A 23,957-nucleotide genomic window follows, 5' to 3' on the forward strand; every position below is an offset into this window, starting at 1 on the left:
GATAATCTGGGACCGGATCCTGGGATATAGGGCAGTGTAGAAGGGGCCTGAGAAGCAGTGGGTGTTTTGTGCTACAAGTTAAGAACTTGTAGTATTACTATATAGCTTTAAAAATGTAATTTATATAAGTATAGCAAATAAATGAATTAACACTGAACCTATCAGCAAATCTTTTGGCTATGGCCCAACATCTAAACTGCCATATAAAATCCAGATTATCTGCTTTGAACTGAGGGCTCATCAAGACAGGCCCAAAACTACACCTCTAGTAAAAGTGAATTAATACAAAATAAACCAATGTTTCCTTGGCTTCTTCTGTATTAATTAAATATCTCATTAGATCTGGGCCTTCCTGAAAGGCCCAGGTCTAACAAGGTATTCGGCCTGTGGGGACTGACTTTCAGGGTCATGTTCCACCCAAAGGTGCAGGAGGGTGCCCACCCCCATCCCCAATTTACCCCTTAAAAGTTACTAAAAAGGTCCCTGGCCTTCTTGCATCCTCCCGGTGTGAGAAAATGACATGTGAGGAGACCGGGAAGAAGGGGCGAGAAGGGATTTTCCTCCTCACCCCTCTCATTTCAGGTATCATTTTCTTGCATCAGGAGGACACAAGGAGAGGCTTCATGACTGCTAGGGACCCTTTAAAGTAAATTTTAGGGGGTAAATTGGGGGCTCCAGGGTGGCTTCATGCTATCCCGATTTCATGGTAACTTCTGGTGGAAGTTACTCATTTCTATTAGGATAGCATGTAGTCACCCCAAGAGGGAAATCCCGGGGCTGTGGGAGGTGGTGGTGACTAGAATCCATGTCAAAGTGGGTTACTTTAATCCATTTCAGCACGGGTTTTAGTGATATGTGGAAGGGCCCTAAATTATATAAATGTACACTGCCATATAATCCAGTTCAAAGTAGATCATCTGGATGCTATATGGCAGTGTAGATGGGACCTATATTTCCACTAAAATTCAGGTGGATTGTAAGAACCCCAAAATAATACTACCAAGATCACAATTGGCTATCCTCAAGAAAAACAAATCAAATAACTTTTTAGATTTAGTGCCTGTAATTTCACCTCCCCACATTTGGTAAAATATGTTCTCTCTAGTAAATAGGTAGATCCCACGGTAACTTCTGGTGGAAATTACTCATCTCAATAGGATTCACTATTATTCAGATTCCTGTTTTCACAGTAAGTTCAGAAACATATCCCCTGTCATGCTGTATAGTTTTTGCATTTGTGATGGTGGAGTAGTATTTTTGCTTCAGGCACCAAAATACCTTGGTCTGTCTCTACAGATATTGCAGCCTATAAAGTTTTCACACCTTGGTTACAAGTTGTGTAGGTCTGCTGCTCTACTAAGTTCAAACTGGATTGTATCACGTCACTTAACTTGATAATTTAATAAATTATTCAAGCACATCAACAGAAAATATGTTTTAAGAGCAGCAAGCAGCTCTCGTTTCAGAAGAAAACTCAAGAAAAGCCAAAGCACTGACCCTGCAATTTAAAAGCCCATTGCTAACATTTTGTACTTCGCATTGTAATCCATCAGTGAATAGAAAAAGAAAAAAACATGACCTTAAAGGGGCCTTTGTGATTCTCCTTTGACACAAGAGGCAGTTTTGTAACAGTCTGATCCTTTGCCAAGGCCAATTAATGGCCTGCATGCTGTCACCCACAGATGCGCTGAACCACACATGTATGAGCCACATTCACTGGTTTGCCACAGTAACGACAGTGACAAGAAGACACATCCTAAACAAAGCATCTTTTTATTGCAGCTGGGATGATATGAACAAAAAGTAAGAAATCTGAATTTCTGGCAAAAGAAAAGTAAGATGTGAATATATCCTGAAGCCATCAACTACTCCTGAGAGAGGTGTGAAACTTCTCCCAAGTGGTTGGCTTGAATATTCTGAATAGGAGAAAGGGTCATTGTCCACACTCCTTCCCTTATAAATGCAAGGTGGACAATGTGAGGAATTGTCTCTCAGTTCAAGAGCATCTCTCTCTCTTTCTGGCCAATTCCCCAGTTTATGTAACAACAACAACAACATTGTCACAAACAATTCAGTAGGGCCATGTGATAGATATCCATGCCAAAAGGGCATATCTCTCTGCTTTGATCGTTCATGTGGGTATATTGGTGATTTTGCTCCTAACCTTCCCTGTGAATTGTGATGAGGCACAGTGAAATGCCTTCTTCTCATTTATTTAGAAAGCAATTGAAGACCACTTTGCTCCTGTATTGAATATGGCTTTAACTCCAAGGAAGGCATCCATTTCAGAGATCATCCAGAACGTGGTCCATGTTTTCTGAGGCAGCTAAGGCCACACAGCTGAATAAAATTCCATATTATCTGCTTTTAACTGGAAAAAATGCAGTGTGGACTGCGGAAAGGGGGAGTTCCCAACATTTGCCGAGGCCACAAAATTAGTAGCAGGAATGGATCTACCCCAAATCTACTAGATTGCGAGGACATTAAGGACATGCTCTGTACTAACTCTGTGACCAAGGGCCCTTCCACACAGCCATATAATTCAGAATATCAAAGCAGAAAATCCCACAATATCTGCTTTGAACTGAGTTATCTGAGTCCTTTAGTCCAGGGGTTTGAAAAGTATGTGTCTTTGGATAATGTTGGACTGCAGATGCAAGCAGCCTTTGCCATAATTGCCAGTGATACTGAATGCTGGGAATGAAAGTCCCACACTTTATGTCTCACTTCATTCATTCATTCACTGGTTTCTTAATGTTTCTCTCCTTACTTTTAGTGGCAGCTTAGAAATAAAGGTGGCAACTATAGACTCTACATCTTCAATGTAGCAGAGAAATTGAGGAATTGTTCAAACAAGCAAGAATGGACTTAGAGGCATCCGTAAAATATCCATAGGTGAATGAGAGGTTGCACTTTAGAGCTTATGGCTACAGAAAAATTATAATTACTAAATTTATATGCAATAGGAAACTTGTATACTTGGAAATGTTACTTTTTTGGAGTACAGTTCCCACGTTCCCCAGCCTAGCTAGGAATATCTAAGAGCTGACGTGCAAAACAGTAACTTTCCCAAGCTCTGCAAGAAACTACAGAAAATGCAAATAGTGTTTAAAATTTCATACCACAGTTTCAAATCCTGTTGTGTTGGTGCCAAACCATATGTAGGAAGCAGATTAATTTACACAGTGAAACCATGGATGGCCTTTCAAATATGTCTGGAAGAGAGACCCCATTATCCCTAGGTAGTCCAACGAAAGCAAGCTGATGAGAGTTTAACTACACCTGGAGCTCAGAAAGTGAATTGTGAGGTGGGTGAGCTCCTGCTGTTAGGCCCAGCTTCTGCCAACCTAACAGTTTGAAAACATGCAAATGTGAGTAGATCAATAGGTGGGAAGGTAACTGTGCTCCATGCAGTCATGCTGGCCGCATGACCTTGGAGGTGCCTATGGACAATGCTGGTGCTTCGGCTTATAAATGCAGATGAGCACCATCTCCTAGAGTTGGACATGACTAGATTTAATATCAGGGGAAACCTTTACCTTATGTCCACAATAAAGACAACAATTCTTTAAGCCTTAGGACATTGCAACTCAAGCACTCACTGCTTTTGATCCTTTTTCACACAGACAAAGGAGCAAATGTACACACAGTCATTCTTTCTAAGCAAAGCAGTTCAGAACACAAAAAAGGCCTTGCTACGTCAACTTCTGCTAAATCAACATCTGATGTGAACCGATGGAATAGTTCAAGCATGAAAGCTTAAAAGCGGAAAGAGAACTTACAGAGATGCTTGGCTGAGATAGAAACAAGATGGAAAAAGTCAAGAATCTGTGCTACAATGTCCTATATGATGTAGCTCTTATGAAAAGTAATTTCTCAAAGGGAACTCTAGTCACACTGCAGCCATTGTATAGGCTTAAGTAGTTTTTCACAATTTACATCCTAGTTTCATGTATTTTGTCCCCTATTACTGGCCAGAAACGAAAACAAAAATCATAATGACATTCATCCAATTGCACAGGAAGTGATGCTGTGGATGCAGCTGGATTGTGCAGGGAAAATGACTTGCCAGTTCTTCACATCTGCCCATCTGGGTTGTTTGTAATAAACATACATGTTCTGAAGAAGAATCCATATTGCGTAACTCAAGTAAATAATTTGAACCTATGTATGAATTTTCATACATAAAATATAACTAGAAAACTGGGAAGCATTCACTCATTTTACAGATGGGGAACACTGAGAGGTATTTTATCCAAAAGACATCTATATAAGTATGTGGCAGCAAATAGGGAATGAAAATGGCAATTAAATAACTCAAGGGACGTGATCATGGATGTCTGATGCACTTGGCCTCAATACTGATTCGGTAAAAAACTTTCAAAATAGTTGTTTCAATTCGGATTCTTTTGTTTGTATCTTTGTTTAACAGTTGATCCAGTCCTCACTATGTTTATTGTCACTGTTTTGACGTGCCAGGAGTTTCATAACCATGGAGATGGATTCATCAGCCAGCTTCCTAGCAATGGGACAAATTCGCCATCAGCACATATCCACAGTTCTACCGCTTCACTCACATTTACAGTCACTTCAAATATGTCACTCTCTCTAATTGCTCTTGGGCCCGTCTGTCTGGGACTGTCTCTCTCTTCCCTCCACTTTCACCATCTAAAAAAGGCATCCAAGGAAATGTCAATAGTAAACACAGAATCCATTGCTCACCAAGATGCCCAAAGCCTGGAAGAATGCCTTAAAAAGCAATTTTGTGTTTATTCACCTTCAAGTCGTCTGTTAACTTATGACCACCTAATAATTTCACAAAGTTTTTTAGGCTTACAAGATCAAGTGGAATCTGGTGCCTTCAGGGTATTTAGGCCAAAACACAATTCATTACAGTTATAACTCCAAATCCCTTCATACACATACATCCCGGGTATGAGAAAAATATGGAAAAAAACATTGTCTTTTCCCCTTTTTCTGTAATGCGATATGTAATGTCATGCTATACTTATATAATCTAATAAAATATTAAAAACCCCATACAACCCATATTGTTAGCAATCACTATAATTATATTATATTATTTAATTATTTACAGTATTTGTATACTGCCTTTCTCACCCCTGGGGTAAGAAAGTAATTGTATTAAAAAAATTAAAAAATCAGAAAGTAAATGTATTAAAACATTTACTTTCTAATTTCTCCAAAAGTAACTAAATGAGTTGCTTGGTAACAAAGTCTGAAAGCTACAAGACAACAAAGCAGCAGCACAAGGTACCATATAAGATAGCACTTGAACCATGCCTCACACCAATATTTAGCGAGGAATTGTTGTTGTTGTTGTTGTTGTTGTTGTTATGTATTCAAGTCATTTCTGACTTCTGGTAACGCTAAAGTGAACACGTCATAGTTTTCTGTGGCTAAGAGTGGGTAGATTCGAACCCTGTTCTCCAGAGTTGTTGTCCAATGCTCAAATCACACCACCACACTGGTTTCTCTAAGTGAGGTAACAACCCCACAATTACAGAAACAACTTTACATTACTTTAACTAGTCTTAAAGGTGCTACAAGATTCCTCCTCCCCTTGCATTTCCTGTTTTATGTTTTAATTATTACACTCACATCACAAAAGTATGCAAATTATGCTTCCTTAAGCTATAATAATATGATGTATTTATACTACGTATTGGGAAAAGAAATGAATTCCCAACTATTTGTAATTAAGAGATTACAGATTACTGGCTATTTGATACTAGTTATTTCTGAACTTTGGAAATGTCTATTCTTATTTTATCTGAAGAGCATGAAAGGGAGATAAGATTATGACTTCTGTATTGTGCCTTTATTGCCTCTGAATACAATGTTAGGAGATCGATAAAGGTCTCTTATATTAGATCTGTTTATGCTACTGACCTATCTAGCCCAGGAATAATAGACAACTTTGGTGGATTTGGGGGAACAATTTTACCCCTGAGACCTATTTATTTATTTATTTACTTGCAGTATTTATATTCCGCCCTTCTCACCCTGCAGGAGACTCAGGGTGGATTACAATGTACACAAACATGGCAAACATTCAATGCCATAGACACACACATATAGACAGACAGTCAGAGGCTATTTAACTTATCGCAAACCACCAAAATTCAACTTAAAGTGAACACGTTCCTTGCTTTAAGTACACTTTTCTCAGCTTGTCCTTTTTCTACTGAATTTGGATTACACCCTTATTAGCTTTTGAAATATAATAGAATATTTCTACAAGCTATTTCAAGCAAACATTTGCATTAAATTGGATTTTAGTGGGGTGCCACCCAAATTTCAGCTCAAACTTTGCCACCAAATTGTTTTTATGATGGCATTCGAAATGGCCTTTGGGGATCCCATGGTGCCTGAAGGAGCCTCATCTGCCCCTTATCTAGACTAGTGTAATTGACAAGGAGCATTTTCTCAGGAAAAGCGCATTTCTTAGCAATGTTATTTTACACATTTGAGATGGCAGGAGTTGACCCTGGTACTTTGCACATACAGTGTATGCCGGCTGCCACTGGCAGAACCCTCCTTCATGAAGACAGGCTTTATGCCAAGTACAGGACCAGCCTATAAGAACAATTTCACAGATATGATCTCCACATGCCATCCCAGCGAACATCTTTAAAATTCAAGCTAAAAACCAGGGTAGATTTGCTATCCCACATAGATGGAAATCACCAGATGCCACCTCTGTCTCAAGGCCTTGGCTTTTTAGGTTCTCATTTGTATCATTTGCTATATGCTCTTTTTATCAGGACTATACACCTAATGCACAACTTTGTGCTTTTGAGCGTTCCTCATTAAGAGTAAACGAAGAAAGACAAGTCAAGATAACTACTGATAATTAGTGATTCTAGCAGAATCAGCACCAACTTTTTAGTTGTGACAAACAGGGGTCACAAGTAGACATCCAGATATGCCAGGAATATTATTTTTTGCCAGCACTCCCCCCGCCCCCCCCCCCCCCGCCCCTCCACTGACATTTTCAATTTCAGTTTCAAGCTGTTTGTCGGGTCTGACTGAAAATACCGTTACATAACCCTGTACTTCATTTCCCACAAAACAACATGACATAGGAACCATAAACAACACAGACCTGCAGCCAAATGTCTTGGCAATTATTTCAAATCAATATGTGAAATTCTGTTTTCCTGACCTCCAAAGCTTCTTTGCCATTTCATCCTTTTCCCACAAATAGCACACGCTGTGGTTGTTCTTCTCCCTAGACCTTATGTAACAGAGCTTGCTTTGCATGTCATTCTCCTTGAGCTGCCTTTCCCAGCTTTGACCAACCTATCCTTCCCTACCAAAGTTTCTTGTTTCCAAAACTAGCTTTCTAACTAAGCAGAATCAGGCTTCCACCTGAAGCACTAAAGTGCCAGAATGGGTGAATTGTGAAGAGTGTCTACCTCTCCTCCTCTGGAAACGGTTGCTTTCCAGTGTTACTTATGCCTGACCCTAGGTTCAGACGTAGGGCATCTCATCCCCAATACCTAACTTCGAGGAGGTAACTATAAAAAGCAAGCATTGGGCCTGGCAATTCAGTGGAGAGCAGCATTGGCTGCTTTGTATGACTGGCATTGGCCTACGCAGTCTGCTGATACTCTGTTTTGCTTTCAGAATGAGATAACATATGGCTGTAATGCTAGGACTAAGATGGGTTGACACTTCTCAACCCACGGCAGGCTGGAATCCAAGGGCCATCCAGTCAAACCTCCTGCCACACAGGAGTACACAATCAAAGCATTCCCAACAAATAGCCATCTAGCCTTTATCACAAATCTCTAAAGAAGGAGACTCCACATTCCAAGGCAACATATTCCACTGTTGAACAACAGTTACCATTTTTTTAATGATTGTGGGAAATATCTTTTCCTGTAGTTTAGGTCCATTGCTCCGTGTCCTAGTTTCTAGAGCAGCAGAAAACAAGCTTGTCCCCTCCTCAATATGTCAACCTTTCAAATATTTAAATATGGCTGGCTATCATGTTCCCTCTTTCTCCTCTCCAGTCTAAACATACCCAGCTAACTAAGCTGCACCTCAAAGGGCTTGGCCTCTAGACCTTTGACCATTTTGGTTATCCTTATCTGGGCACATTCCAGCTTGCCAATGTCCTTCCTAAATTGTCTAAAAGACCTTGGGTCACCACTGTTTAACTGACAGTACATTGCTTACAATGTTCTTGTTTTCAATGATCTTCTGTTTCTGCCTTGTTTCTTAGGTCCCTCACTCTTATTTCCAAAGGTTCTGACTATTGGACCCCCTTGCCACTCCGGATTCACACAGATGCTTTCCCTTCCCCGCATATAGTATTTACTCCTTCCTGGTTCATGATCCCATGGAAAACAACACACACACTTTCCCTTTCCCATATGTAGCATTTAGTCCTTCCTTGTTCAAGACCCCATCCAAATTCATCCCTTAGAGCTCCTCATGACATTTTGAACATTTCTTGTTGAAGTCAAATAGAAATGTTACTGATTTGCTGAGGGTCCAAGGCGGAAATACCGGTTGCCCAATGACAAGACAAGCTTACATGTACCTTCTGACAGATGCACAAAAGTCTGGGCACACATTCAAAGCATATGTTGCCACATGAGCCTTTTCCAAGACACATATGGGGCTTCTCAGCACAGCGAGGGCTCACAGATTATGAAGTGCAGAAATGCTTTGATTCATGGTCTTGTCTGCCACTCCCATCAGCCCCCCCTGTCCACCATGAATTCTTCACAGTAACTGAGGAGAAAAATGAATTCTCCCAGCAACATTATTTGGGAGTGATGAGGGTCTCAATGATCAATTCATTTCCTTTGCCAAAGACATGCTCTTCATGGAGATGATTTGGACTGTTGACTTTGAAATAGTTTGTCCTTGGTACTGAAAAAATAAACTGTTGGAAAGTCTTCAATCATTAGTCTTACGATGCCCAGGGACACGATGTCTTTCTTTCCCTTTTGCAACAGTGAGCAGTATTTCTAATTTTTATTAACTACAGTCCCTCCATGTTTTGCAAATGTGGATTTTTTTAATGAATGGATTTGAGTCAAAATGTTCTCTCTTTGATTTTCTAGGTCCTTCAACATAATTGTCAGTCCAGCACGACTGAAGTAAGGTCAGTCGTGCTTTTCCAAAACAGCACAAGGCCTGTTCCTCTATTGTGGTGGTTCTCAACCTGTGGATTCCCAGATGTTTTGGCCTAGAGCTCCCAGAAATCCCAGCCAGTTTACCAGCTGTTAGGATTTCTGGGAGTATAAGGCCAAAACACCTGGGGACTCACAGGTTGAGAACCATTGCTCTATTGGTTAGGGATTCTGACACATAGCCAAGGAGGAGAACACAGCAGAAAGGGTCTCTTTCTGGTTCATTTGGAGCCCCACCTCCAACACAGCCCATAGGGTCCTGGGATACGGCCCAAGCTGTATTGTGGGTGGAGAATACTCCTGTCAAATCATCAACAGGCATCACCAATGACTTCATACCTTCTCACTGCCCTGACTATGCCCCAGAACAAAGGACAGTTCCTTGGCAAATACAGAATCCATACAAAATTGCATGCATTCAAAGCCTGCTTTACCTGAATTATGTTCCATTTAGTAATTTCAGAGCAACGCTGTATACAGTAAGGATTATATATGAGCAATGCCTTCAACCAGTAAGTGACACTGTTGCATCAGTGCATATATGAAATCATGTGTCTTGTAGAGGTTTAACTAGCAGGTTAACTGCATTACAGATACTGTTGCCTCCTTGAAAGACTCCAAAGGCTGGATGGCCATCTATCTGTGATCTGACTGTGCTTTTCCTGCATGGCAGGGGATTGGACTGGATGGCCTTTGTGCTCTCTTCCAATTTTATGATTCTAGGATGTGATAATCTGAGTTATTTTCATCTTACTTTTCAGAGCAGGGGTAGGAACTTTTGAACCTCCAGACAGGTTGGATATGAACTCTCAGAAAGGGGAATGTTAAGGGATTGTGGAATGTGTACTACAAAGTATCTGTAGGGATGAAGGTTCCTCACCCCATTCTCAGAACAACCTTTCACAATTCTTGAATTATTAAAAACCCTGAGTTATACCAGTGGGTGGAAGCCATTGGATAGAAATGAATAAGTAGCTCAGTTAGCTGAAAAATCATGCGGTTATGTCAATATAGAAAACTATTCTGAATCCAAACTTCTGTCTGATTCTGTTCAATCTACTTCCACTATTAGCCTGATTATTCTTCCATAAACTAACTGGAGCTTTGAGAAATAGAGATGACTATCCAAAACCACTAAAGAAGAAGAAAACAACCAATATTCAGCTGTTATTTCTCAAAGCAAGACACTTCAGAGCATTTCTGCAAATCAGAAATGGACAAGGTGTGAGATCCTTGGATCCCACTTTTACGACCCTTGAACCTTCCAGTCTCCTAGAGCCCTACTGTTTCCCACTATAAAAACAATTCAGAACAATTTATGTATTTTGTGAACAAACACCCAATACTCCTCGTGGTTCTATTTTTCTGAATCCTAAATGGCAATAAGCAATCTGGTCATACCTTTTTGAGAAAAAACTCACATGAAAAGAGAAGTATTTCAGAATACTGTTAGATGGAAACTCAAGGGAGAGTAAGTTGAAAGGGGGAACATTAGCCTGTGATCCTCATGCAATTGCTCATGCATAAGGATGAAACAGAAAAGAGGGTTGTTTTTTACACAAACACACCATAATAGCTTTCCCTCATTCTCACGCTATTCCTTACACTTTGTTCTATGTATGAAGGACAATTCAGTTGAGAACATCTTTCTACTGGGAAGGTCCTCTCTTGGTACATTTCCAACTGACTGGCCTGGCCTACAACCAGGAAGGAAAAACATTAGCTGAGAAATGTGATGAAAATCAGTGAATGGCAACTGGGAATTACCTTGTTCCAGCCTGAAGCACAAAGACCGCTTTGCTGCCTCCATCTCTGGGCTTGGGTTATCCAGAACATGCCGACACCACTGCAGAGGGCTCAGTGCTTTTTCTTGGGAAAGGATGCTCTTAGTTGGTGCAACATACAACCTATACAAAACCAAAGAGCACAGCATATTAATAGCTAATTTGATACGAGCAATCTCAATTGTTTTGGTGTGCGGGTACCAAAACAATGTAACAGGGGGAGAAAGGCATATATCAAGCTCTAATAAGTTGTTTTGTGCTATTGCTCTGTAAGTAGAGGTGGAATCATGAGTAGAGGTAGAAAGTTGTGCTGCTGCTGCTGCTGATAATGATTTATTTATTTCATATATTTATATCCCGCCCTTCTCCCCACAAGGGGGACTCAGCGTGGCCTCACGTGAGCATCAGAGGATGCTAACAACATAAATACCATAAAAACTACAACTTACAATAAAATCATTTTAAAACATTGTACATCATCAATAAAATTTAATAATAAATAGATTAACATGCCAGTAAAACCAAGCCGAGCCGGGAGAATCCATGTCGCAAAAATCCAAATTTCCTTTTTCTATTGCCGCTGGCCTCTAATGATGATGATAATAACAACAATAATAATAAATAATAAAAATTCTTTTTCAAGCTCTGTGGGGGTGGTCAGCACTAAAATAGCAACATGTTCCCAAGTGCTTTTGCAAGTGGTAGAAACATGATACCAAGAGATTTCCACGATATCAAACTCTGCTCTAGAGGATAAATGTCCTATTTGTGCAATGTGTTGGAAAGCTTTCAGTTCTGAATTTATCTTTGCAGACCAGTCTCTGAAACTGCCATTCTATTTGTAGGTGATATTGCCCCATGATTAAGAGACATGAAGACTATGCTGTTGCTTGAGCACCTCCTGCATCAAATAAGTGTTCTTCACTTCTGTGTTAAGATGTTTGTGTTAAGTGAGGAATGCAAGCTTTAAAGCCTTAGAGGCAATGCAGAATACATTATGATTTAGATTCTGGTTTGTGGTCAAGAAGCCATTATCAGTATTAATTCAGTCCAAATGTATATGTCACATGCACACAGTCCTGGCTCAATTTATGACCAATTGAGCTGCAGGAAAATAACAGCCCCCATAGCCATAATCTCAGGAAAATCCATAGCCACATCAGGGGCATCTGCAATCATTTCCCACCAAGTGGGGGGGGGGGTGGTACTCTGTGTGTGTGTGTGTTTTAAACACTGAGAACTGGGAAGCCCTGGCCCTCAAGTGTTGTAACTGGAGGTCACAAGTCGCAATGATGCAATGAGTTAACTACTTGTGACGGAAGGACTGCTGAGGTCTGTCAGCAGTAGTTTCTCATGTGGAGACATGAGAGAAGCCTCCTACAGGATGGCAAAACATCTGGGCAATGCCTGATGGCCAATTCTTTCACACCAGAAGCAACTTGCAGTTTCTCAAGTCGCTCCTCACACGGAGCTTTTGCCTGCAGTGCTATGGAGTTTGAAGATGAATGAATAATGGACTGAAGGGAGAAACATGCCTTGCCAGGATCACCTTCAATCTGGAAATCTATGTCCTCATTGTGAAAGACCATGCAGATCCAGAATAGTCACTACAACTACCAAGACTATCTACCCTTGGAAGACAATCGTACTCGGAAACAACGAATGACCTATAATAGTATATTACAGTGTTTGTGTTTGTGCATCTCTGTGTGTAACTACTCATATATTTAGAGCTATCCATATATGTTATGCACATACCTATGAACACTTACATGTACTTTGAAAATATGTATAAAACAGCTATATTTATATTTTTCTTTAAAAAATCATGGTATTGTTCTAAGCCTGTATGACTACAGTATATTATTAAATCTTGGAAGCAATTTTTTTTTATTTCAAGGAAGCAAATAAACAAACACATCCTCCAATCATACACCTTATATATCTCCCAATGAAAACTGTTAAAAACCATGGTATTTCAAGGGCAACCAATATCTTTGCCTTTTCAAAGAGAAACAACAATGTTTTCACCCCACCTCTCTTCCATTCCAGTGCAAATTATGGATGCATGCCTGAGATTTTACACTTACAAATGCATTATTTGCTAATTACCATTTGTACATGGCTAAGACTTTAATCCTACTTTTCTTTCTGAAAGTAAGCCCCACTGAACACAACAGGAGCTAGTTAGTAATAGACATACATAGGATTGTCCTACAAATGTGCAGTATTGACTCTTTCGTCCATTTCCAAGAACAGATATTAAGGCAAAGAAAAAACAGCTGAAAAAAAAAGCATGTTCAGTTACAATAACTCAAAAAGGTAAAGGGAAAAACAGATAGAAGTAGGAAAAGATAAGCATTTTGACCACAATTCCTAGATTTGGCAAATCAGAAGGTAACTTTCCATAGCTCTTCAGAAAGGTGTATACAACTAAAGAGGAACACGAGAGCCATTCTTCCCACTGACTTGGTTGCTCAACAAGGTAAGAACACTAATGTGGGTTTCAAGAAAAGCAGAAATAAGACACTTTCAAAATTATAAAACTATTTTTTTTCTGATATAGCAATTCAAACATATTTAAAGCTTTGTGGAAAAACTGTTTTACTGGAATATTTGCAATAATGTAAAGAAATTAGCAAATGCATCCCTAATGTTTAACAAAAAAATACTACACCAGATCTTGGGATATATGACAAGGGAAAAAATGGCTGCAATCTTATGATATGCTGTGTATTGGTAAAACTTTTGGGTAAACAGGATTCAACGAGCCATATTCAATTGTCAGTAAATCCCCAAAATCCACAGTTCTAATGACTAAACGCGAGTCTACATTGCAATCTGACCATAACATAATAAAGCTTTAAAACCAGGGGCTGGGTAAGTATAGGTCATGGTCACATGTGGCCTCATGACCCGAATTTTCCAGCATCAAAACTTTTCCAATCACATGCAAGTATGTCCTTTCTCCTGCACAGTTTACCAACCTGCATGCAACCTTGATCTTTTTCCCTGGCAAGCTTGCACAGGTTTGAAGCTAAGAGTTTCACCGAGCAAGTTAGAAATGGGTTGCTGTGAGTCTTCTGGGCCGAAAGTCCACGTTCCAGAAGCATTCCCTCCTGATGTTTTGCCCACATCTATGGCAGGCATCCTCAGAGGTTGTGAGGTCTGTTGGAAACTAGGCAAGTGAGGTTTATATATCTGTGCAATGTCCAGGGTGGGAGAAAGAACTCTTGTCTGTTTGAGATATGTGTGAATGCTGCAACTGCCCACCCTGATTAGCATTTAATGGCCTTGCAGCTTCAAAGCTGGCTACTTCCTACCTGTGGTAATCCTTTGTTGGGAGGTGTTAGCTGGCCCTGATTGTTTCCTGTCTGGACTTCCTCTGTTTTTTGAGTGTTGCTCTTTATTTACTGTCCTGATATCAGAGTTTTTTTTTAAAAAAAATACTGGTAGCCAGGTATTGTTAATATTCATAGTTTTCTCCTTTATGTTGAAATTGTCCACATGCTTATGGATTTCATTGGCTTCTCTGTGTAGCCTGACATGGTAGTTGTTAGAATGGTCCAGTATTTCTGTGTTCTCAAATAATATACTGTGTCCAGGTTGGTTCATCAAGTGCTTTGCTAACTCTCTGGTTGAGTTAGTCTGCAGAAATATTCACCATAAATAAAGAACTAATGGAAAAGTCTTTTTCTTTTGACAGGCCAACTTCAGGAGACAGAGAACAGTTAATAAACAAATAAACAAATGGAACCAGTGTGGTCCCATTCATTATTTCATTCTAATTGCAAGAAATATTGTGTTTATTACTAACTAACCAAGTTTAGCAACACAGTAAATTGCTTTTAAAGGTAGTACAGCCTAGCCGTTCTCTGCATGAGAAAATGACTACACAGTTGCAGTACAGTCACTTCATACTCCCAGTATAGTGACAGAGTTACAACTCCAGCTTCATCAGGTTTACTCCTAAGTAAGTGCTATGGATGTTTATACATATTTTGCACCACACATTGATGGAGTGGCCGAAATGACCTAAAGGCATCAGACTCTATCTGATCATGGAAGTTAAACAGGATTAGCCCTACTTACAGTAATACTTGGATGGGAGACTGCCAACAAATACCAAGTACTGTAGGCTATACTTCAGAGGTTGGTAAACTGAGCAGGAAGGTGGGAACTAATTTTCACCTTGTGGCTGCTGCATATTACAGCCATGCTTCTCGAGAGGACTACATGCCAACAAGAAAAGTGCTCTATCTTAGTTGTCATGCCCCAAATATGGAATGCCATCCACTGTGGTCATGAATCTGGTGACCAACATTGCAGTCATTTTTGTGTGACTTCACAGCATTTAAATGCTTGTTCTGATCTGCTTTACTTCTTTTGCTACTTCTTTGCTTTAAAGACATGTTCTGCAGTTTTATCATCTATGATAAGTGTTGTTTTTAACAGTATTCATGCATATACCATTCTTCATCCTAAAGGATAAAGAACATAAAGATATGTAAACATTCATTTAAAAATACCCGCAAACAAAAAATGAAAAGACCCACTTCCTTATCTGGCCATCAGCACAATACAGAAAACAATACAACGCAATTCAGAACTACCTCATCTATGCACATGTACCATATTAGGTTTCCTAAGAACATGGGGGTAGTCCTTACAATGAATCACTGTACAACTGACTATACAATCCTCTCTTGCCTTCTTCACAGAGCGGAACAGCACCCTCTCTCTCTCTTTTTATTTTTGCCATTTCCCTTGTCAATCACAGCCCTTAAAAATTTAGGGATTGGTTTATTTATGAAAAGCTCACACTCATGTCCTGAGGAAAACACATACATGGAAGAGGATTACAGATGAGACAAAGGTTGGGATTGTGTTGTTGAAGGCTTTCATGGCCGGAATCACTGGGTTGCTGTGAGTTTTCTGAGCTGTTCGGCCATGTTCCAGAAGCATTCTCTCTTGACATGTTGCCCATATCTATGGCAGGCATCCTCAAAGGTTGCGGGGTCTCAGACCTCACAACCTCTGAGGATGCCTGCCATAGATGTGGGCAAAATGTCAGGATAGAATGCTTCTGGAATATGGCCGAACAGCCCAGAAAACTCACAGCAACCCAATGGTGGGATTCTTTGTATTCTTTAATTACTATTTTTGAAAGAGAATGACCTAAATCCTGTTTTTAGTTCTGATTAGGTTGAATCAATGGGATTTACCATTCAACCATTGGTTCCATGGCTGTGCTCAAGTTGGGAGGAAGAAACAGGATACTAGCCAATGGGCATCTCAAGGTCCTGAGAATTAATCACGAGCCCCCACTCTCTCCTGTTTGCTTTTTGCAGAATCTTTAGAGCACATTGTTTCTCTGGTATTTAATCAATAGTTAATTTGGCCAACTGCAGTAAGAGGCTTGTATCCACAGGATATATGTTCCTAGCTGAACCACAGTTACCTGAAACCATGGCTTAACGCCCAACAGCATTAAATGGCCTGACTTCTGGTCTCAACACATGACTGAGTTGCATTGGAAGTTCTGGAAATTCTACTCTAGGAATTTGCTAGGGTGCCAAAGCAATTCAGTTGGGAATTCCTGGGAAAAACATATCACATAATCACTGGAGGACCTAGCAAATTCTTAGTTAGACCATTTTCCCTTTGGCAAACTGCAGAAAGGTGTCTCGTGGTTATCTGGTAGACTATAACAGCTGGCTCACTTCAATCTCTCCTATTTTTGCACAGAAGATGCTGGAAAGTAAATGTCATGCTTTCTTTGGGCAGTTTGTAAACTATGAACACTTCCATTCTGTAGGTGTAATTTGTGGGTTAGGGAGGTCATCACCAATAATCTTCTGATTAACCAATGCATAGCCAATTCCCCGACAGGAAATAATATATCAGAAAGACAATTAGGACAATTGGCTCATTTGCCTACTGGCAGACCAAAATAATGGATATAGCCAGTATAATATAGACTCTGCAAATGTTCAGAGATGTCCTGCTTTCAACATTCTCCATATTTTCCAATACTAAAACTTGCCATTAAAAAAAACAACTGCAATACATCTCTGGGGTAAAGGGCAGTCTGTAGCTTCAACTCTGTCTCCAAGTCACTATGGCTGAATTTAGGTAGCTCATCACATGGAAATAATATTTCACCTAATAAAAGCCCTTAGATCAGAGGTAGGCAAGACCATTTTCTCCCACACTCCTCCAGAAGGTCGTGACACCACATTTTGGCAAGTGAAAAGTGAGAAAACGTCACTTCTAGTCAGTATTTTGGCTAATGCAAGGACTTTTTATTGTTTTTTCAGAGATTTGTGGGGTAAAGTGCATCTGGGAATAGGGAAAGCAAACTGCTACATTTGTGGTCAGTTCAGAATCATCTTGACTGGATTTGGAGAGGGAAATGTCTTGAAAATATCCTGAAGGTTTGCAAATTTGGAGGCTCAAGGGCTGCATTTTGATTACCTGTTTTAGGTTTGTGCAAAATTGCCTGATTACATTCATAATGATAACTAGCTCTAGAGAAGGGGTGCCACACACATTCTCATTGAAGACCACATCAGTCTTATGGTGGCCTTCAAAGGGCTGTTGAATCCATGGACACAAAAGGCCAAATATATATATATTTTACATGGTGGTCAGTGCTCTTTAGTTTTTATAGAATATGGGTCCCCAGATGTTATTGAATGACAATGCCCATCCCTTTTGTGTCCAGAGAAGGGCAACTAAAATGATGAAGGTTCTGGAGAACAAGCCATATGAGGAGCAGCTTAAAGAGCTGGGCATGTTTAGCTTGAAGAAAAGAAGGCTGAGGGGAGACATGATAGCTATGTATAAATAATATGTGAGGGGAAGTCACAGGGAGGAGGGAGCAAGCTTGTTTTCTGCTACCCTGGAGACTAGGATGTGGAGCAATGGCTTCAAACTACAGGAAAGGGGATTCCACCTGAATATTAGGAAGAACTTCCTGACTGTGAGAGATGTTCAGCAGTGGAACTCTCTGCCCCAGAGTGCGATGGAAGCTCCTTCTTTGGAGGCTTTTAAATAGAGGCTAGATGGCCATCTGTCGGAGGTGTTTTGAATGTGATTTTCCCGCTTCTTGGCAGGGAGTTGGACTGGATGGCCCACGAGGTCTCTTCCAACTCTATGATTCTATGATTCTATGTCTTGTGGACTGGAGAAAATGGGGATTGCAACCCAACTGTACTTGTTGCTCTGAGATTGGGGAAAAGTTAAAGGACATTTTAACATCAGGCATCCAATCCACATACTTGTACCTCATTCAAATCTTACTCTCCTGACTAAACTGTACAAATGGCTGCCTTCCTGATGTTCCTGTATCCTGATTCCCATCAACTGTAGTCATGGCATCCAATGATAAGGAATACAGGACTTGTGGTCCAGCATCTGAGGGCCATATAAAATGACATAGAGGCCTGATACATGGGCTCTAGAGAAGTGAATGAATGTAGCTATGCTTTGAAAACAATTCTGAGCATGGGCCAACCAGCTGTAAGCACACATAGATGCTATTCATGGCAGGGAAAGACTTAAATAAATAAATATATTTCCTTCTCTGTGGTTGACTTCCATTTACAATAGAAGACTGTGCTTGTCCATGTGCAAACAACAATAATCCAGGTTGTGAGTTTTCCGGGCAGTATGGCCATGTTCAGGGAGCATTCTCTCCTGACATTTTGCCCATATATACGGCAGGCATCCTCAGATGTTGTGAGGTCTGTTGGAAACTAGGCAAGTGGGGTTTATATATCTGTGGAATGTCCAGAGTGGGAGAGAAAACTCTTGTCTGCTTGAGGCAAGTGTGGATGCTGCAATTGGCCACCTTGATTAGCATTGAATGGCCTTGCAGCTTCAAAGAGACAAGAGTTCTTTCTCCCACCCTGGACACTATTCCACAGTTATATCAGCCCCACTTCCCTAGTTTCCAACATGCCCCACAACCTCTGAGGATGCCTGCCATAGATGTGAGCAAAACATCAGGAGAGAATGCTTCTGGAACATAGCTATACAGCCTGGAAAACTCACAGCAACTTGTGATTCCAGCCATGAAAGCCTTTGTCAACACAAAAACAATATGAATTAGTATTATTTTTTTAAAAGAGGCATACTAGGAACACTTAAAAAAAAGAAGAAGAAGAAGCCTTAGATAAATATCAAACATGGCTTCCTCATCTCAAAAAAACAACCAAATGAAATCAGCACTCTTCTTTATTAGGATGCGTTGATTTTTTTTTTACAGGCAGCTCCCAATTTATAACTATATCACAGTCAGAAACAAGGTGTGTTGTGTCAATTTTAAGAATAGGTCTCATTGGCAGAAGACAGGAGGAATGACTGGCAAGAGCGGGGGAGGCAAAAACAAAGCATAATGGAGAACCAAACCACTTCCTCTGGGCTGTACTTCAATCACGACAGCTGCTTTTTTAAAGGGACAAGAGGGTTGGAGAGATGGCAATTGTCAGTCAATATGCCATGGTGCAGATAGGCAGCTGGGTATTGCGACCAGGCCTGGGCAAATTTGCCCTTCCTCCGGGTGCTTTGGACTTCCACAACAGCCTGAGGCCCCTTCCTTTCCCCCCTCAGCCGCTTAAGTAGAAAAGGAGAAGAAAAGGAAAGGGTCTGTGGCTGTTAGGAAGGGTGGGAGTTGAAGTCCAAAACACCTGGAGGGCCGAGGTTTGCCCACGCTTGGCCCAGAATCTCCCCTTTCCCTTCTCTCCTGCCCAATGCATCCCTCCGAGGGGAGCTATTAGCCTTAAAAAGGGCCCGGATTCAATCGCTTTTCCTGAGGCAAATCAAGACTCCGCCCGCATTGAGAGGAACGACAGGCTGAAGGCTGAAGGGGGAGAAAACGCGGGAACACTTCGGAAAGCGGAGGAGAGAGGAGGAGGAGGAGGGTAGCGAGGAAGGCAGGGAGAGCGAGAGAGGCATGCAATCCAAGCGGGGCCCCCTTTTGTTGAGTGTCTGAGGCCTGGGTCCCCTTTGTGCTCCTTGGCTCTGGAAAAGAAAGGCGCCCCCAGGAAGGCCCTTGGCTTCCCACGCAGCGGAAGAAGGCACGGCCTCGCTGCGGCGCCATCCATCACCCCCGCCACCGCCAAGGCCGCCTCCTCCTCCTCCTCCTCCTCCTCCTCCTCCTCCAGAGCGCAACAAGCAGCCCAAGGGTCGCTGGCCACAGTCCTGAAATCCCGCCACGAGGAGGAAGGGAAGGAAGGAAGGGAGCGCACTGCGAGAGAGAGAGAGAGGGGGGGGGGAGGGGGGAAGGAAGGAAAAGGAAGAGAGGGAAAGGAGAGAAGGGAGAGAAGGAAAGGAAGGGAGGGAGGGAAGCGAAGAAAGGGAGGGAGGAAGGGAAGTGAAGAAAGGAAAGGAAGACAGGGAGGAAGGAAGAATACGGAAGGAAGGGAAAGGAAGGAAAGGGGGAGGGAAGGGAAGGAAAGGGAAGGAAGGATACGGAAGGGAGGGAAAGGAAGGAAGGGAGGGAAATGGAGGGAGGGAGGAAGAGAAGCGGAGGAAGGGAAGGAAGTGAGGGAGGGAAGGAAGGAAAGGGGGGAAGGAAAGGGAAGGGAGGGAAGGAAGAAAAGGAAAGCAGGAAGGGAAAGGAAGGGAGGAAGGAAGTGAGGAAGAGGGAGGAAGGGAGGCGAAGAGAGGAAAGGAGGGAAGGGAGGAAGGAAGGGAACGAAAGGAAGGGAAGGAAGGGAAGCGAAGAAAGGAAAGGGAGGAAGAGAACAGAAGGAAGAGAGGGAGGGAAGCCTCTGCTTCCACAGCCCACCCCCTCAGAATCTGCACTATCCCCCCGCCCCCACCACCACCCCTGAAGGGCGCCTCCCAGACCACAGGGCTTGGCTGTGCGGGGCTGGCCTCTCCCCCCCCCCCCCAGACCTCGAGGGCTCCAAAGGGCAGCGAAGGGGTCTCCTGCCAATCAGGGAGGGAGGGAGGGAGGGGTGCCTCCACCCGGGTCCCTTCCTCCTCACTCACCAGGTCTCGGCGTCCCTCTCCTGGCGCTCCGCCCGCAGGTCCAGCACCTCCACCTCGTCCAGGAAGGTGGCGGCGGGGAGGGGGCCCTCCGGGGACGCCCTTCCTCCCCCTCCCCCTCCTCCTTCTCCGGGCGAGGGCTTGAAGTAGACGAAGGGCTCCCCGCTGGGGCTGGGGCTGAGTGCCGGGGGCGAAGCGGCGTTGGCGCTGGCGGGGAGCGGGTGCTGCTGCTGCTGCTGCTGCTGGGCCTGGAGGGAGGAGAGGAGCAGCTGCTGGAGCGGGGATCCGGCGGCGGGGCCCGGGGGCGAGGCGGAGGCGCGGCTGCGGAGCTGCTCGTTCTGCTTCTCCAGCTTGCGCACCAGCTCCTGCAGCTTCTTCACCTCCAGCTCGGCGCTCACCGCCCCGCCGGGCTTCACCTCGGCCGCCAGGGGCTGCAGCAGCGCGGCCTCCATCCCTCCCTGCCTCCTTCCCTCCGCTGCAGGAGGAACAGGCCTCCCCGCAAAAGGCCGCTCTCCGTCTTCCCGGCCGCGGATGGATTGGCAAAGGCAGGCAGGCAGGCAAGCAAAACAGGCAGGCAGGCAGGCACACAATGGGAACAAAGCCGGGCGGGGAGGCGCCGAGGGGCCGCGCGCGCAGGAGGAGACGGGAGGGGAGCGAGCGAGTGCGCGAGCGAGGGGCGGGGCCTGCCTGCCTATCTGCCCGCGCGGGGCAGGGAAGGGGCGTGGCCAGGGAGAGAACGCCACGCCCCCTCCCCCCTCCCTCCCTTGGAAGGACTTTCCCCCAGACTTTGAAAAGATCAGGAGAGATGCCAGGAAGGAAGGAAGGAAGGAAGGAGGGAGGGAGGGAGGGAAGGAAGGAAGGAAGGAAGGAAGGAAGGAAGGAAGGAAGGAAGGAAGGAAGGAAGGAAGGAAGGAAGGAAGGAAGGAAGGAAGGAAGGAAGGAAGGAAGGAAGGGATGCTGAGGAGGACTCATTGTGATGTCACGCGAGCAGGGGAAAGGATGGAGGAGGTGGCCATGGCTAGGAGGATGCGGAGCCTTTCCTGCAGGCCTGGAGTCGGGAGAAGGGGGAGGTATAAGGATTTCACCACCACCCCCCAAAAATATTTCAGGTTAAAAAAACTTATTTACTCATGAATTTTAACTGGTTAACAAATTCATGAGTAAAGCGGGGGTTTTTTTAACCTGAAACTTTTGGGAAAATGGCATTCATAACCTTTTTGGAAGGGAAAAATGATGTCATATCCTTTTGTCAAATGTGAATCTCCATGAACACCTCGAGACCACCTTTCGAAAACCACTAGTCAAGGAAAGGCTTGCCCTTGTTTAGAACTCAACCCTTTGAATAAGTGATGTTCACAAGTATTCATGTAATGGCACACAGGTAACTTGGCTGTTAAACTGATAAACCAAGCCTTTGAACTTCCAGGGACAAAGACATGCCACTGCACAAAAAAACATATACTTAGCCAGCAGAGTTTTGAAAATGTTTCATAACCTTTTTGGAAAGGATGTCATATCCTTTTGGCAAATGTGAATCTCCATGAACATCTGGCGACCACCATTTGGAAACCACTAGTCAAGGAAAGGCATGACCTTGTTTAGAATTCAACCCTTTGAATAAGTGATGTTCACAAGCATGTAATGGCACACAGGTAACTTGGCTGTTAATCTGGTGAACCATGTCTTTGAACTGCCAGACATGCCACTCCACAAAAAACCAATACTTAGCTAGCAGCGTTTGAAAATGTTTATTTGAATTTGAATTTGAAATTGCAGTTGCCCAAAACATATACTCCTCTTTGAAACCTCTTAGTTTAAAATATGTGCTCAGAGACAAAAAAAAAATCTTCTTTAAAAGACAACATACTTTGTTTACTCACAAACAGGAATTCAATCCATTCTACATGTATTGATTGGGGGACTAGGATATCAAGGAAAGACTGGGGGGAATTGGATCACCACTCTCACCCCAATACCCTTCTTCCTTCTGTTTTCCTAATATCTCCCTTCCTCAACTGGGAACTACATCATAGAGTTGGAAGAGACCTCTTGGGCCATCCGGTCCAACCCCTGCCAAGAAGAAAGAAAATTGCATTCAAAGCACCCCTTTCATGATATTGTGTTGGATGCTGTTTAAGGTTGGCTTTGGGACTTCAGGGCTGGTTGCTCAATGGTTAGCTCTCTGGTGATACAGTTGAGTACACATGCTGTTTACTGCCAAGTCGTGGACAACTGAAATGGACCTTCATTAAGCTTGACTCAAGCTGTGGCCACCAAAAATGCTCAGTCTCTTTTAGTTATAGACAAAGAGTTGGGGTCTGTATGGTATTCCAGGCAGAGGATGGACACTCATTCCCTACATGCACATTTCATTGCCCGAGCATGGGTAAATGCGTATTCTCAACACACACACACACAACTCAGCACATTCACATTCCTCAGCCAGTGGGTGCTTGTGGGTTGAGCAGGGAGCACCAGCCCACTCAGTCAATCCAGCAGTTATCTGAGCATTGCATAACCCAGACATGGGCCAGCTTCGGTCCTCCAGGTGTTTTGGACTTCAACTCCCACAATTCCTAACAGCCAGTAGGCTATTAGGAATTGTGGGGAAGTCCAAAACACCTGGAGGGCCCAAGTTTGCCCATACCTGCCATAACCTCACCTTAGCATCTTGCTCATCCATCACTATCAACAGCAGAAATCACATTTTCTTCCTCTCCTTGACTAAAGGAAGGGAAATGTGGAGGTGGTCCCACCAGTTTAGAAGCATCAGAGGAAAATAGAGCCACAGGTTGTCCATTCTTGTTTTGGGGACTAAAAGCCATTCCCAGTTTTGTTGTTCCCTTTGGCGCAGTGAGCAGTATCCAAGTGAACTCCTTAGCAGTACAGTTCAATGATGGTGTTTGAAACCCAAGTGAGAAAAGGCCCTTCCCGATGGGAAGATAAAGCAATGCTTGATTTAAATGAGACAGTGTATCCACTTACTCAGTGATAAGCCTCA

The 23,957-nt window shown here is 42.9% G+C and overlaps 1 protein-coding gene across 2 annotated transcripts in view; it reads right to left on the reverse strand.

The window, feature by feature from the left end:
• The window catches only part of SLAIN1 (SLAIN motif family member 1), a 36,585-nt gene extending 14,954 nt beyond the window's left edge, over nt 1-21,631 (reverse strand). For both annotated transcript variants that reach the window (XM_060769462.2, XM_060769461.2), the window contains exons 1-2: nt 20,960-21,631; nt 10,941-11,080 (exon numbers count right to left, since the gene is read on the reverse strand). In XM_060769462.2, coding sequence (XP_060625445.2) covers nt 10,941-11,080; nt 20,960-21,408 — 589 coding nt within the window. In that variant the 5' untranslated portion in view covers nt 21,409-21,631. The remainder of the gene's footprint in view (nt 1-10,940; nt 11,081-20,959) is intronic.
• Between the last annotated feature and the right edge of the window lie 2,326 nt (nt 21,632-23,957).

Source organism: Anolis sagrei, chromosome 3, assembly GCF_037176765.1.
Source record: "Anolis sagrei isolate rAnoSag1 chromosome 3, rAnoSag1.mat, whole genome shotgun sequence".
Lineage (NCBI taxonomy): Eukaryota > Metazoa > Chordata > Lepidosauria > Squamata > Dactyloidae > Anolis > Anolis sagrei.